At 34.5% G+C, this 17,830-nt stretch overlaps 1 protein-coding gene and 1 pseudogene across 6 annotated transcripts in view; both read right to left on the reverse strand.

The window, feature by feature from the left end:
- FARS2 (phenylalanyl-tRNA synthetase 2, mitochondrial) overlaps positions 1-17,830 on the reverse strand; it is a 442,133-nt gene that overhangs the window by 308,838 nt on the left and 115,465 nt on the right. For all 6 annotated transcript variants that reach the window (XM_036229346.1, XM_036229283.1, XM_036229309.1 and 3 more), the window contains one exon: positions 16,616-16,775. In XM_036229346.1, the coding sequence (XP_036085239.1) occupies positions 16,616-16,775 (160 nt within the window). The remainder of the gene's footprint in view (positions 1-16,615; positions 16,776-17,830) is intronic.
- Positions 16,958-17,075, reverse strand: LOC118604985 (annotated as a pseudogene).

Here is a 17,830-nt window from a genome sequence, read left to right on the forward strand (position 1 = left end):
AAATCAATCACCTGTCAAATACCTGCAACTACCTGGCAGAGGAAAAACTTAGGTCAAAATCACAGATAATCAGGTAATTCCGTTAGTTTCTATAAATAAAAATGGCATCCTTTCAGAATTAAAGAAAAAAATATTTTTACCATATAGTCCTTCAAACTTTAATAGCAGCAATACAACAAATTTAAAATAAACTAATCAACTTTCATTTCCATGAGTATGTATATATTAATTTTTTAATTAAGTTTATGAGCTAAAAGTTAAATAAGATCAGCTGAATTTAAGCAAACCATTTAAAAAGCCAAAACATTTTTTTCTATAGATAACTGATAAATATACTTACACCTAAACGAAGTACATGCCAGAATTAATCTCTCAATAAACAATCATAAATGTGGTACTTATTTATATGCATTGATATTATTTAACAAAGGAAAAGACTAATGAATTTAAAACAGTTAAAGCCTGCAAAGAGCAGAGATTACTAAAAGGAGAGGAAACCATATGAGAAAGTCACCTAATAGCCAGTTAAGCACTGTGAGAAACATATAAAAAAGTGGGCATTAGGCAAATTACCTATGGCCTCCACCCTATGTTCCTTTCACTTTGTGTAATGATTTTTTTGTTACTTCAGGCAACACTCCCAATGCTGTTTCTCCACAGCAACATGCCTCTCTATGAATGTAAAACACTATGCTTTCTGGTCTAAGATTATATTTGCATTTTAAACTTGGTGGAAATCAGAATGAGAAACAAATAAAAACAATAACAAAAATTGCTTCCATTTAGTGAGCACTTACTATGCCACTATCATCTCATTTAAAAGATGGGGGCAAAAAACTATTAGAAAGATCAAGTATTTTGCTCAAGGAGTACAGCTAGCAGATAAAGAAGCTAAATCCAGTTCTGACCTACTCCAAAACTCCAAACCTTGATAATTAAAACATAATTCCCTGCCCATCAAAAAAGATATTGCAAGAAAAAAAAAATCAGATGGGAACAGAATTGTGAGACACAGGGACCTTTCCTATGCCCCAAATTAAATAGGAGAAGGTAGATTTTTCTTTCATTGTTCTGTTTTAGTTGCATTTATTTCCCTAGTTCCCTGCTGTCTATGGCAAGTGAATAACTGATTTGTTTACAACAGTAATATAATACTTCCCCTTTTTATTATACATGTGGTACAACAAACAAACATTAAACTGTGTATATAGTGTACAATTTGGTAAATGCTGACATATATATAAATCTATGAAACTGTCACCACAATAAATACAATGAACATATCCATTGCCCCCAAAGTTTCCTCATGCCTCTCTGTAATCCTACCTTTCTGCCCATTGCCCCTACTTTTCTCTTCTCTCATTTCACTATAGATGAGTTTGCATTTCTCAGAAATTTATAAAAATGGAATCATACAGAATGTAATCTTTTTTTTTGGGGGGGGGGGCTGGCTTCTTTCACTCAGCATAATTATTTTAAGATTCACTCATGGTGTTGCACATATCAATAGTTCATTCTTTTTCATTACTGAGTAGATTTTGACAACATTTTTCCTGAGAAAAAAGCTGGCCCTACTGCAAGCCACTGGGGAAATGTCTGCAGGTCCCCTGAGTAACCCACACTTTTCTTCGTAAAAGCTCCTATGTGCAGAGCAATTGCTCATATGCAATGGTATTCTAAGAAGAAGGTATCTGAACACCTGTGTGATTGTGCATCTTTGGAACCAACAATCCCCTACCAGTATTCTTATCAAAAAGTTCCAAAGACAATCCTGCTGGCAAACAGAAATGTGTGCAACACTGGGATATATAACTGAGTGCAGAAGGACTGATAGACAAAACCATTTTTATCATTCATTTTTATAACTCCTGGCAGGTAAGGACAAATCACCTTCCAAAAACAATTTAGAAAAACAAATTTTGTGTACATGGTTTTTTATACTTGGCTCAAATTTTACCAAAAGAAGTGCACTCAAGGTTAACATGATGATTTCATTATCGTAGAACCAAATATCACCTAAATGCCTAGAACACAGGTGATGTTGACACAAATTAATTGTCTTTGTATGGCCTTATTTTATTCCTTGTGACAGTCTAAATAAATAATATAATTTATATAGTTTTATACCTCACAACTGTAAAATCTTAGGTTGCCTCTAGTCAGAGAGAAAAAAATTTAAGACATTAATAAACTCCCCAAATAATCTCAGTGATTAAAGTAATTCTATTATCAGTTTATTAAGCCCAAACTAAATCCTTATGCATAAAGTCTATGGGAAGCTGAGCCTCCCTAAAGACAAGACCCTCTTTACATGCGCCTAGGATGCTGGTGCTGATGGTGTCATTGAAGCACAAAGATGGAACAAAAAAATGATGTGACAATCTTGTCCCTTCCCCAGGAACCTTCCTTTAATGAAGGGCGTTCACTTTGCCACTTCTAAAACTAGAAAAAAAAATTATAACTTTAGATTAATATTTTTAACATTGAAATAAATTCTTAAGATAAAACTTCCATATGTTGGTTGCTCAACCCTTGTTCTTCCTTGGGTTAAGACCTCAGCCACCACAGCCCTCGGTTTCTTCTTGTGCTTTCATCCTACAGGTGTCTCTCTCAGTAGCAATGAAAGCTTAATTGTTCCACACTGAAAAACACACCCAGCAATGCACGAAAAGTCAGGAAAGCTAGGCAAAGTTTTTCAGAACCATGAAGATGATCCATAGAAAGTAAAACAGAAACCACAGATTGTCAAAAGTTTTGTCTAATAAAACTGGGAAGTTTTCAATCCTTTTCATTTCCTCAGATCCTTTGCTTAAAGTTTCCTTTTAAAAATTTATGATCCTGCAAAGAATGCCAAATCCATAAACCAGTCATTTTCTTTGTCCCATTACTTTAAGGACATCTTCAGTTCTTAAATTCTGCTTCCTTCATATAAACAGGTGAAAGACAAAATCTACGAAAACCCATTTTTGAAGAGCCTATGTTTCTACTTCAAACATAAACAGTTATTATTTCAAAGTAAATTATAATCACATGTAATATTTTCCAAAAGACCATAATATATTCTAACAATTTAAATTTCAGTTACACTGACACATTAACAGTCACTTTTTTAAAAATCATTGGGGTACTGGAATTATTTATTGAATACTTTTATATTACCCAAAAAATATACTTTCATCTTGTTTTCTCCCTATAAATTATAGTAACAATTATTATATTAGATCCTCAATCTTCTTCCCCAACCCATTCACAAAGGATAATTACACAGACAAGCCTGTAGAGAGGAGGCTCATGCCTCCACAAATCTGGTCACAGAGAGTTGGGTGGGTTGGGCATAATTATGGGAAGAACAATCATAGATCTAGGATCAAATCCCAGCTCTACCACGTTTATCCAAGAGACTGCAACCAAACAATTTAACTTTTCAGTGCCTCAATTCTGTTTAGAATAAAAATATCACTTTGTCAAGTTTTGGAGACAATTCAATAAGGAAATGTGTGTAAAATCCTAGCACAGTACCTGGCACCTAGTAAATATTCACTGGATGATTTTTGAATTGAATGTCATTGAAAATCAGATCACAATCTAAAATATCTATCACCTTTTTATAAAAAATATGAAAAATAAACATTTCTAAATAGCATTCCTAAGGTAATCAACACTTGTTAAGTTACTATGACACTGTGCTAAATACTTTATATGCCTTCCTTAATTTAATCCTCACACTGATTTAAGGCTGGCATAAACACTGCATAGTAATTATCACTGTTCCCATCTTGCAGATGAAGAAACTGTGGCTCAAACAGTTGACGTATCTAATCTAAGTTTATATAACTCGTAAATGCCAAGATCAGAATGCAAAACCAGGTCTATCAGACAACAAAGCCCTATGCTGCCCTCTACTGGAATAGACAATGAAAAACTAGACTAAGTCAGCTTCCCATGCAAAGTGTCCTTACAAGTTCAAGATGGCACCATCAGTCTTCTTGTTCTTCTAACAATGACAGCTATGATGAGGGGCGCCAAGAGAGGGAGAGAGGGAGAAAGAGTGGGAGGGAGAAGAGAGAGAGAAAGAAAGAAAGAAAAAAGCATAGCGTAAGTTCAAAGATTTCAGAGAAACTCCACAGGCCAGAAACAGAACAAAAACGCTATGACAGTGATATAGAAAAAAAAAACAGGGCTGCTGGACTCAGAGTCCACAACCATGAAGAGAAGCCAGAAGCTTGCCTTCTGCAGAATAATATAATGGCTTTGGATCTGAGGGAAGCTAAAAGGTCATATGCTGGGATGAAATAAGCTCCATGCTGGTAAAGAAGGATGACAAAAACTGTCACCAAATACAGCCTGGAGATGTAGTTCTAAAGAGCTGTAGGCTTAGAGAGCCTAAACACAGGTGTTGGATCTACCCTAAAACAGGGGTGGTTAGTACATCTAACAGATTCCTATAAAACCTTGTTCTGGATTTCAAGCCTAGAGAGTGAGGTGGAACCAACTATGAAACCACATAGGGAAGAAATAAGCAAAGTGGAGTGGGACAGGAGGGAGGAAAACAAAGGGAGAAAAATATCTTCCACTAAATATGACCTTTCAAACAAAAATTTCAAAATACATGAATAAATCAAATGCTAAATAAGACAAGCCAACAAAACCAACAATTGAACATAAACACACTTTAAATTAATTTTATAAAACAACCTAAAATTTTAAGATAAGTGTGTTTCAGATAGCCTATGAGACAGATACATGAAGGCACAACTCATTAAAAATAATCTTAAGGCGATCCTTTTGAAAACTAGATTGTTCCCTGGTTTGGGTAGTTTCTTTATCACACATGTTTTTTTATCCATCTTCCAATCAAGTTCTGGTTTGAGAAGAAAAATACCAGCTACTTAGTTTCAAAAAATTCCTGTCACAAACATTAACCAGTATAATAAAAGAAGTCAAAGAAAGTATTTAGCAAGGTATAAGAAAAATAAGATAGAAGTTAGAAGAGGAAAAGTGAGATGTAATGGAAAATGGGAAGAAAAAAGTATCCAAAACAAGGGTAGTCAAAAGTGTCAAATGAAAAAGAGAGACTTCCACATCTGGCCAAGATAGAATAACAAACCAGTTTTACTCTTCCATATGATAAACTAAAAATGAACAAACAAAAAACAATGTCAACAACAACAAAAGCAGACAAAATAAATGAAACAATGCCACGAGGAGTGCCAGAAGTCTTCCCAAGTTGAGGAGACAGAGCTGGAAGTCTGTACTAGTCAGAGTGGCTCGAGTTCACAGGACAGAGGAAAGGGGAGAAGAAAGCTACACAAAGAGAGATCTCTGAAGGTCTGCAGAGGATACCTTTTTAATATTCAACTGAATACTGTCAGTGCATGTGTGATAAAAAAAACTACCCAAAACAGGGAATAAACCACATAAAAGGATTAGAAGGAATAATGCTGGTAGCTCACAAGGACCAAGAACAGTGGAAAACCTCAATAATGCAGTTACTGAAGGGTCTTATATTAATGTGAGAAAAACTAACTCTAGACTAAAACACTCCACTGGATCCAAAAGGATAAAAGTATTTCTAAGCAACTCCAAAACAGAGCACATGGGTATTATTAGGAATACAAAAATATCCAATTCAAGGTAAAATTAGCAATGTCTGGCATCCTATAGAAAATTCTCAGGCATGCAAAAAAGAAAAAAAAAAGGTAGAGAAAAATAAATAGCAATTCTCAAAGAAATGACACAAATGACAGAATTAGTAGAAAAAGACATTAAAATACATATAATACATTTGATATATCAAAAAACTAAAGGAAAATTGAAAATGTTCAGTAAAGATACAAAAGATATTTTAAAAAGACCTTAATTAAAACAAATGAATGAGGTAAAAAAGAAAGAACACTGCATGGAATTAGCAAATTAGACATTATAGAAAAAATGGTGAACTAAAAGATATAGTGATGAAAATTATCCAAAAGAAAACAAAAAAGAAAAAAAGCACAGAAAATAAACAGAGCATCAGTGAACTGTGAAAAAGTTTCAAATAGCCAAATATATGTGTAATTGGAGCCCCCAAAGGAGGGGAGTGACAGAGAAATTATCTGAAAAAAAGTTGACCAAAATATTTCTAATTTGATGAACAATATAAATCCGTAGATCCAAGAAACTTAATCAAGCCCAGGAAATCTGATAAAAACTATACCTACACAAATTATACTCAAATTGCTTAAAAGCAAATACAGAGAAAAAAAAACTCAAAAAAACAAGGAGAAATGATACATTATGTACATAAGAACTAAGGCAAATCCAAGGATCACAGCAGATTTCTCACAGGAAACAGTATGAGAAGAGAGACAATATCTTTAAAGCACTAAAAGGAAGAAAAAACTGCCAATCTAGAATTATTAACCCAGTAAAAATATCTCATAAATAAAGGTAAAATAAAAACTTTTTTCAGATATGCCAAATTTGAAAGAATTCACTGCTAGCAGATTTGTATTACAAGAAATATTAACAGTAGTCTTTCAAGCATAAGGAAACCTAGACAAAGAGCACTGGAAATGATTATCACCTGGGTAAATATAAGATTTTTTTCTTATTATTTAAATCACCTTACAAGCTAATCAACTGTTTAAAACACAAATAACCACAATGTATTTAGGAGTTGATAACATATATAGAAATAAAATATATGACAATTATCACAAAAATGAAAGTGTACTCTTCTGAGGTTGTTATAGGTTCTTGTACAAGAGTGGTATTATCACTTGAAGACAGACTATGACAACTTAAAAATGTATCATATGAAACATAAAGCAATGTATTTCTAAAATAAAGCCAAAGTTATAGCTAATAAGCCAAAGGAGATAAAATGAAATAGCAAAAGAAAATCCATAATGAATCCTAAGAAAAGAGAGAGAACAAAGGACAAATATGATGCACAAAAGTAGCAAAAGGATCATTTCAACTCAATTACATCAATAATCACATAAATACATATAATCTAATTAAAACAATTTTGAAAAAGATGAAGGTGAAAGACTTTAATTTTAAGATATTATGAAGCTACTAGAATGATGACGATACAATATTACATCAAGATAGACATATAAGAGATGAATGGAGCAGAATACAAAAATAGACCCAAACATATATGGTCAATTGCCTTTAGACAAAGACACAAAGATAATTAGGTGAAGGAAAAAAAAAAGGTCATTTCAAGTAATGGTGCGGGAACAAATGGAGATTCATATGCAAAAAGAACTTCAATCTATACCTCATACCACATAAAACATTTTCAAAATAATCACCAAGCATAGGCATAAGAAATATAAAACTGAATATAAAATAAAAAACTATAAAACCTAAATATAAAACTGAAAACTATAAAACTAGAAGAAAACAGTAGAAAAATCTTTGTCACCTTGGATTAGAAAAGATTTCCTAGAAACACATTAAAACATAATCCATAAAAGAAAGTTGGTTAGTTACATTTCATCAAAATTAAGTAATCTTGCCTTTTGAGGGAACACTGTTAAGAGAATGAAAAAATAAGGCATGGACTGGGAGAAAATATTGGCAAATCACATAGCTAACAAAAGACTTGTATCTAGAATATATAGTTTCAAAAATTGGTAACAAGAAAACTGATTTTTTTCATGAGCAAAAGATTTGGGGACTTCACCAAAGAACAGGCATATGGACAGCAAACAGGCACATGATGCTCAGCATCACTAGCCAGTAAGAAAATGCAAATTAAAGTCACAATCAGATTCCACTACATGCCTATTAGAATGGCTAAAATTAAAATGACTAACCATACCTAATAATGGTAAAGATGGCAAGTAACTTTTATTTTCACACACTGCTACTAGTCTAGAATGTAAAATGGGTCAATCTCAAAATAATTATACTGAGTGGGAAAAAAAAAAAAAAAACAGGCAAAAGAATATATACTGTAGGATTTCATTTATATACTTCTAGAAAATACAAAATAATTTATAGTGATAAAAAGCAGATCACTGGTTACCTAGGCATGGTGTGGTAGGGAAAGTGGGCAGAAAAGGTGGTAGGGAGATATAACAAAGGGACACAAGGAAACTTTGGGGGATAATGGATAGGTTCATTACCTTGACTGTGGTGATGATTTAATATGTGCATAAATATGTCTAAATTTAAATGGTATACTTTAAATTGTTTAGTTTATTGGAAGCCATTATAATTCAATAAAGCTTTTTTAAAATTTTAAACAAAAAGGGTCAGCATAATAAGCATTTTGCTCGATCTGTTGGATTTTGTAATTTGGAAGTTAACTGTGATCTCAATAGAAACAGTTAAAATCAAGACAACCTGGATTGAACAGAAGTAGCAAGGTACATGTCCCAAGTGTGGCTGAAAAGAAAAGTAAGCTTCCGAAGAAGAATGGAAGGTTAAATGACAAAATTTATTTGTTTTACTTTGGAATGATATAGTCTGAAATGCATTTTAAGCTGGTAATTGAGGAAACAAGATTCTGAAGAAAATAATGAAATGAGATCGAGAGGCCAAGTAGGCACAAAATTCACACCTAGTCACCTAAATTTTCTTAATGAAACAGTTGAGCTTATCCTCTGACTGAGAAAGATGAGAGTGTTTGTGGTCTGGAATAACTGAGAAAGGGACTTGTGCAGTGAACTGACCAAATAAAAAAAAATATCCCTAATAACCTTGCCCTAGCTAAGGTGGAAGATCATAATTACAAAACTAAGCAGACAGGGAAAAGCAGAAAGAGCATCAATTCAATATTGGGTCTTTAACAAGTGAGTAAGGCAAGTAAAATGTCCAAAGACTTAAAGCGATTGATAACAGAATTTAGAAAACTAACCTTGCTTTGATTATCTATCCCTTGTATAAAGCTAGGATAGAAGAGAGACTAGAAGTGACAGAAACGAATCAAGAAACTGGGATTTCTATAACCCTAAGGAGTAGAGAGGGAACTTTCCTCTACCATAAATCTTAATGTTTCCGGGTTACCTGTCTACCAACCACCTGAAAGACTAATACAAGTAGAAATAGTATGCTGGTATTCCTTTCCCAACAGCCATAGAATCATGGACTTTAGGCTTCTTTAAAGTATACAATTCAACCACTGTTATTTCAAGCTTTCTCCCAAGAGGTTTCCTTGTACCAACTCTTAGACCAGAAAGGTCAACTCTAGTATATATTTTTTCCATTCACCATACATCAAAAGAAATATGAGTCTTATGTCTCTCTCCATCCAATTCCTAGGGTGATGTCCTATTTCCACTGAGCACCTCTATAGTGCAAGGCATTTCATATCCCCATTTCATAGCTAGTGATCCCAAGGTAAAGGGAGGCTGAATGTGTCAGGCAGTTTTTACCTGACAGTATAGCCTCCTTTGAACTACATTCAAGCCACAGGCAGCAGAAGCATCTCAACACTGTTGAATGCAACAACTAACTGCACTGCTACATCACTTTCTAGGAGTACTCTGAGAAAGACAAAGCTCTCCAAATCAGACAACACCAGACAGCCCCAAAGACCTGATTTAAAAATTATTACAAGTGACGTGCTCAATTTTTTTTCAACTTGTCCATTTTAGGAACAAAGTAGAACTGACAATTATCAACCTAATCACTATTCTCAACCACTTTCACTTCATTTATATATTTTTTATCAATTTTTTATTTTTCAATAACATTGATACAATAAATTAGTTTCTGGTGTACAACCTAGTGATTAGACATTTATTTAACTTATGATCAGTTCATTAATATTAACAGGGATTCATAAATAGGAAAAAATATGAAAAATTATGGAAGATATGGGATCCTCATTATTATTACTAACCTCACTCTTGACCAGAAAAACATTCACCGCACAGAGCCCAGAAGTGTCTCAGCTGAATGGGACTGTGGAGGCTGGTTGACAGACAAGTTTTCTGGGGGAAATCAACACCTATGGAAGAAAGAGGGTCGCAAAAGGGCTGGGGTAGATGGAGCAGACAATGAACTGCAATTAGGCCCAAAAAAGCTTTACCCTCGCCAGAAGTCTGAGGCTTCCACGGCCTGAGGTGGAGTAGTGGGGTGTTAGGCAAAAATACTGGGCCTTTATGTTCCTGCCACAGCCAGTCTTTGGATGTGGGCAGCCCTGAGAAGGGCATGTCCTTAAGCAAGGAGGCTGCTCACAGCTGAGGCAATCCCTGAAGGAGCTGAGAGCTGGAGGCCCTCTGTACTCCCATCAGCCAGAGTTCTTGGAGGATATACTGGAGGGTGCTTCTCAATGACCACAACAAGACTTATTGGCTTTTAAACAAAAGGGAAGAGACCTGACTTCCCCATGGCGACATAGCTAGTCAACAGCTGAGAATCACAACCCATTTCTCCTTCAGACTAGTTCATCTAAATTATGCTCTGAGGCCAATGTTTTATAGAGGGAAATGCCAGTGTTTATTAGCAAAGAGGCTGTGCAAGGAAGGGCTGTAAACATCAAAGGACACAAAGTAACTAAAATGTAAGAGTCCTAAACCCCCACCTTTGTTGTTCTGAAAGAAATAATCTGCCAAATATGGTACAAAATACAGGGGAAACAATTTAGAAATGTTAAAAATGACAGCAAATTCCAAAAGCATAAAAATCTAAAGGTTATTTTATTACTTTCTGATTCTAAACTGATAACCTCTCTTATAACAGCCTTAGGATGCTGGTACAATTGAAATGTTAGCAGAAAATAATAAACTGCTTTAGAGAGGGGGGGAAAAAAAAACCCTGAAACTAAAACAGCTGTAATAACAACAAATTGCCACAAGAAAATACTGTGTTCTAATTTTTAATTTTGCTTTTCAAGCACAAAAGAATACAACACCAATAATTTTTAAAAAGTGAAAAACTTAGACAAATTTATAAAAACAAACACAAAAAGTTGTTAATAATTCTGAGGCCTCCCGAGGCAGTTCCTATTCATTAATTTTAAAAAGTTAAATTTGAAGTTTGAAAAATGGTCTTTAGTAACCCAAAATGTAACTGAATATGATGCAGCAAACAGAGCTTTACTCTAAGTTAGGGGTTGGGAGGCAGAGCAAAGGGAGAGTCAGAGAGCAGTACCTAGAGAGAGGCCCAATTTTTTATCACCATGGCTTTTGTAGACCTCACATTCTCAGAAATATTCCTAAAATGATTTCTTTCTATCTTTTCAAAAGAGCTAACCTCTAACATGGACTCAGAAATCAAACTGTTGGGCTAAAAGTGTGCCTCAAATATTTCCCAGGTGTGTGATCCTTACATGGCGCTTCATTTCTCTGTGTAGTTTCTCTCATCTGAAAAACAGACATTATAACAATACGACGTCGTGGATACAGTTTTAAAAAATCCTTTTTAAAGTGCTTAGTGTAGACTTTGGCATTGTTAAATATTATCCCTATTATTGCCATCATCATTATTATTGCTATTATTAATCTAAATGAAATGCAGATTATTTGTACCTAGACAGGATTACCAAGACATTTTTCACAAACTAGTACACGCACCCCCCAAAAAACTGAAATGACCCACTGAAACGCCTTAAGAAAGAACATGGCACTTCTCTTCAGAATGCAGAAGACACAGCCAAGAGTCCTGAGGGAGCTGTTAACATTCAGTGTGAACATGAGAGTATACAGCACCTATTTTCTGTAATATATATATATCCCCTCCCTCACCCTTATAGTTCATAAAATGGACCTGGGTTTGGGTCACTTTCCCCCCTGCTTAATAGCTGCCCTGAGAAGCATCTTAGCAGATGGTACAAACATGTAGACACAACCAGGAACAAGCTCACAAATTCCATCTGGCAATTGCTTCCTCAGCAATACACCCGGCAAAGATGCACCAGGGCTACGCAGATGTGTGGCTAACGCATCTTTATGGATTTTCAGGGTGTTTGGCTACTGTGCAGATGGGGTTAAAAATGATCTCATGGCTGTAAAGAAAGAAAAATAAGAGGATTTTTTCACAGATAGGCTTTAGTGCATATGAACAACATATATTCTTCAAGCAGGTGGGGTTTTACTTTAATGCCATTCCATAATTCTGCTGATTCAGTCTTATAAACAAAAAATAAATTTGAAGATTTATAAGATAGCAACTCTGATCTGTAATGAAATGTGAAACCTAAAAGTCTAGGCCAGTTGTATTTTAAAAATAAAGCAAACATTTGCCTGAAGTAGAGAAGATACAATTTCACTGCTGTTTCAAGAGTTAAGATTCTTAATTCTTGGCCATGGGCATGACGGGTATCAGCCAGATAAATTATACACTGCAGAAATGTTTTTTTGGTAAGGAAAACTACTACCTGGAAACTTTCATCTCAACATACAGTTTTGAAAGCTACTTAAATATAAATATTCAAAATAATAACACAAAGGAAAGTCAAGGACCATTTTCAGAAAAATAAATATTCTCAAGGACCATGAGAACATTTTTTATAATCACTACAGGGTCTAGCACGTTGTACCCTTTTAAAAATATTTGCTGGTGCTAAAAGAGAATGTTAAGGCCACTATCAACACCAATCTGACTGCTGTGCCATAGTCTGATACAAAATTACATCTCATTTCATTAGACAAAATCAAGACAAATCAGCCGTAACTATTGTTCCTTGATAGTATTATTGTTTCTTCAGATGCTCCCTGCTTTTACTGCCTTGTCATAATGTTCTTTCCCTCCCTTATTCCTTCATTTTTTTCATATTTACACATTTAACATTTTCTTTTTACAAGGCACCTTTCACATGTTATATCATTTTATGTTCATGTAAAAAAGTATTATTACTCTGACTTTTAAAAGTTAGAAAACTGAGACCTAAAGCACCAAATGACCTGTTCAAGATTTCAGAGTAAGTGAATGAAAGAGAACTTTAATTTTTCTGATTCCATACTACTGTATCCCAGTGGTCATGAGATTTTTCTATTAACCATTTTTCTTCCTTTCTCCTCTTCCTTCTTCATTCCTTAAGACTACATGGCTTTATGCTTGTTCTCCATGACCAGTGTCAGCTGGATGTTTCCACCCAAGAACCTTTCCTGGAACCCATGCCAAGGTGCCTCTCTTCTGTGCTTCTGCAGCACGCACTGTTTCCCTGTGAGAAGATTTAAGATTCATGGCTCCTTGAAGGCAGGGATTATGTCTATCTTATTCTGTATTGTGATGCTCACAATGTGATAAAAATCCAGTGGTGCTTCCTGCTCAGAAAAGTCTAAATTCATCCCCAAAGAGAGATTAGATGATCACGACAAGGCACCCTCTCCAGGATTCAGCATGAGCGCCAGGAAAGTGTCCTGATTCGAGGATAGCTGAGCCAACACTAGAGGGTAAGTAAGAATTAGCCAAGTGAAGGAGCTGGTGGTACTAAATAGGGGTGTAGTGGGGCGGGAGGGAGTTTGAAAAAGAACAAAGAAGAAAGAAAAACAGAAACACTAGTGAGTCATTAGAGAAAGCAGGCTACCCATCTATTCAGAATCAATCAGTTATTTAACTATGAGGCAGTTTCTAAACCTCACAGACAGCAAGTCATTTGATGATAGAAATGTGAAGCAAGACATAAATAAGGAGAGCTCTAATAATTCTCTCCACAGACTGACAACAGAAAAATTTAGATCAAGCATGAATCTTTTTGCAAAGCTACTGGAGACAGACCACAATCTCCCTAAAATACAGAAATTCCTTCTACCATAACCTGCCTCAAAAATGGCTTGAACAACACAATCCATCTTCCTGCATTACAGTGTTAAATAGATTATATTACTGCTAACAATAACATAATTCCTTTCTTTTATCATTAAAGAGAAGCTGGCTATAATAGGATTTTCACAACAGTAATCTCTATCTGAAACCTGTTTCACTATTACATTATACCATTTTAATATGAAATATTTCAAACCAAGAGACAAATAGAAAATACCAAATCTCCATGTACCAATTATTCAGTTTTATCAAATCATAACATTTTTTCATATTTAACCTCGTATATTTTTTATTTTAATAAAACACTATGGACACACTTGAAGCCTGGTTTGTACCTCTTCCCTAATTCCATTTTCCACTTACTAGAAAAAGACACTAGCATGAAGCTGATATACGCTTTTTAAAAATATATACATTATACATATAAAGAATATATAGGATTATTTAGTAGCTTCTTAAATATTACATGAACTTGACAATATGGAAGTCTAGATATTCTAAAAAGCCCTGATAAAATAGGACATCCATCAAAAGCTTACTAAACTATAACAAGAATCCTTTTAAATACATATTTGAGTTTTACACGTAAGTAGGGGAAATCTGGAGGTAGGAAAAACAGAAGTGAATCAGGAGCTGTAAGTGAGCATTCAAGTCTAGCAGCGGGAGATGGTAACTGGGACTCCTACATAGAACCAGGACTTTCTACTACATCTATTTTTCTATATCTTTGTCGACACTTTTAATAAATGTTATATTTTAAAAAGTATTTTCATATATAGAAAATGACAAAGGATAGATCATGGTGGCTTTCATTTGCTTTCTTCTGATTACTAATAAGGGTGATCATCTCTTCATGTATCCATTCTAGCTACATTATTTGTCACCTTCATGCTCACACATTTCTCTCTTAGGTTGATTTTCATTTGTTTCTTTGGAGTTATTTATATATGTTAAATGCTTATTTGACATACTACTACACTCCTATTAGAATAGCTAAAATTAAAATGACTAACTATATCAAGTGTTTTTGAAAATGTAGATAGAGCAACTAGAACTGTCATACACAACTAGAAGCAATGCGAAATTGCACAACTTCAGAAAACAGTTTAGCAGCTTCCCAGAAAGTTAAAATACACCTACCATATGATCTAACAATTCCACCCCTAGGTATTTACTAAAGAGAAATCAAAGCATATATCCATGCAAAGACTTGTGCGTGAATGTGACTAGAAGTTTTATTTGTAATAGCAAAAGATGGGAAATAATCAAAATATCTGTCAATGGGTGAATGGATAAACTATGGAATGGAATGCTTAGCAATAAAAAGGAATGAGCTATTGGTATACAGTATGGATCGCCAAACATTTAGGCTAAGTAAAAGAAGCCAAGCCAAGTCAAAAAAAAAAAAAAATACACATTATAGATTTCCATATACATAAATCTAAAAGGTGTGAACTAATCAATAGTGACAGAAAGTAGTTCACTGGTGGCCTGGGGTAAGGAAATGTAGGGAAGAGCAAAAGGAAGAGATTACTATGGGACAGCAGGAAACTATTGGGGGCGATGAACATGTTTATTATCTTGATTCTGCTGGTGGTTTCAAAGGTGTATACATGTGTCAAAACTTATAAAATCATGTAAATACATACAGCTTATTGTATGTCAATTTAGCAGATTATAAATTTAAATATGTATAGTTAATTTTATGTTAATTATACCTCAATAAAACTGTTCTTTAAAAAGCACACTAGAATAAGGGAATAAAAGAGATTCCTAACCATGCCAGATTTCTGTCTTCTAAATATTTGTTAAATGTAGGCCATAATTAAAGAAAATCTCCTAACCTCTTTACAGCTTTCTAAAAACAAACAAAATATTACCTCAAGAAAGTTAGAAATAGTTGGAGGGGGATGAATCACAAACAAAAAATTTCTTGGGAGAAATAATCCAAGGGCAAGTGACTAAAGTGAGAGTCCACCTCCTAAAAGTATTGTTACTCCTCCAGGAAATTCACTGTTAATATTTTTGCTGCTCACTGTAGTAATCAGTAAATAAATATGTAAAATTTTCTACTGGGCCCAATCACATGGTTAAGAATCTTGCCCCACATGGGTGGACCTAAAGGGTATTTATGCTAAGTAAAATAAGTCAGACAGAGAAAGACAAATACCATATGATTTCACTTATATGTGGACTCTAAAAAACAAAATAAATGAACAAGCAAAACAGAAACAAACTCACAGACACAAAAAACAAATTGATGGTTGCCAAGTGGGAGTGGCTTGAGAGGCTGGGTGAAAATGGTGAAGGGATTAAGAAGTACAAATTGGCAGTTACAAAATAGTCACAGATATTTAAAGCACAACATAGGGAATATAGTCAATGATATTAAAATAACTATGTATGGTGTCAGGTAGGCCCAGACCTATTGGGGGGATCACTTAATAAGCTATATACATGTCTAACCACTATACTGTACAACTAAAACTAATATAATATTGAATGTCAAGTGTAATTTTTATAAGTGAATGAATGAATAAGTAAAAAAAAGGGGAAATAAAGAATCTTGCCCCATTGATCATGTCTGATTTAATGATAACACAGTTATACAATAACACTAATCAGTCTGTACACTTTCTCCCCATTGATGACCCTGATTTTAATCCATTATCATTCTTTTCATAGGATATCATCATTTCTTTCCTTAGCTAATTTCATTTTCATATCTTTCTGCTCACATGGAATGAACCAGGAAATCTACAAGTTCTATTTCACTAAGGACCCAAAACATTAAGTCACAACTTAGCCCAAAAAATTTAGATACAACTAGCCTTAATGATTTCAGGAATATGATAATTACAGAATGTTTATCCCCCAAAGACAAAGGCATTTGAGTACCTACCATCTCCAAAAAGATGTGTCACAAGCCTGGTAAGTGTCTGCTTAAGATCAAACTCTACGAGTTTCAAGGCCTCCATGGTATGTGTCTCTTGTTTATGGGTAGAACGAGAACTCTGTTCAAAGAGCTGCAGGCTTTCTCCATCCTTTATGCCAGCAAACAACTGTAAACCAAGAGGAACAATATAAATAAATAAAAATAGTATCCTTACTAGTCTATATCTAAAAATATAATGTGAGACTCAAACCCATTAAGTCTTTTTTTTTTTTAGGTGAGGCAACCTAAAAAAACGTCACAGATGGGAAAGACCTTGTCAGTTTACAATTCTTTATTTTTTATTTCTTACGCCTACAGCACCTGGTCTTCCTAGGTGGTCTCCCATCCAAGTACAACTAGGCCTGACCCTGCTTAGCTTCCAAGATCAGATGAGATCAGGCTTGTTCACGGTAGCATGGCCATAGAGTTCCATTAAATCTTATAATAGCCAATGAACATACTGAAATTAACATTCATTTACTACCAACTTTGAATAAAGCACTATGTTACATGTAATGGAGAGTGATTAGGGAATTAAAAGACACTTCTGTTCTTTGCTTATCTCTCTGTTTTACTTTTGTGTTAAACTATAGTCATTACCTCACAAGAGACATTACCCTCAATGTTAGTGAATATACCAGTGAATCAGGCTTTGAGACTCTAAAATTGTATCCCTGACCAGACCAATGTCCTTAGAGCATGTCCTGAGACGAGATAGAAAAAAAGAGTCCAGGAATTAAATCCTGTAACATCCATGAAGGCAGGAAGTATGCTGGACTTTGCTATTCCCATCTTTCCAAAGCCCAGGACAGGGCCTGAAGCATGTTGCTGCCACTTGCTATCCAGGTAAACTCTAGCAAGTGATATGGCAGCTAAGTCTCAGATAATGCTTTGTAAAATAGAAATAGTAACACTACATTAGAGACTTCATAATAATTAAATAAGCTAATGCATGAAAAGCATAGAGTACCTGGCAAATTGCAAGGACTAAATAAAGTTTCCTCATCATCATCATAATCATAATTAATCACAGCTAATATTATTCATAAGCTACTTTACCACCAAAATAGTGTCCCCATCTTTAACAACAAAGCCGATCTTTACCTGCTAGGAGATTGACTCAAGAAGGAGAACTGAGCAATTGAATCTACCATTCTTTCCATCTGATGTGTCATGAAATTA

Source organism: Rousettus aegyptiacus, unplaced genomic scaffold (genome assembly GCF_014176215.1).
Source record: "Rousettus aegyptiacus isolate mRouAeg1 unplaced genomic scaffold, mRouAeg1.p scaffold_m13_p_1, whole genome shotgun sequence".
Classification (NCBI taxonomy): domain Eukaryota; kingdom Metazoa; phylum Chordata; class Mammalia; order Chiroptera; family Pteropodidae; genus Rousettus; species Rousettus aegyptiacus.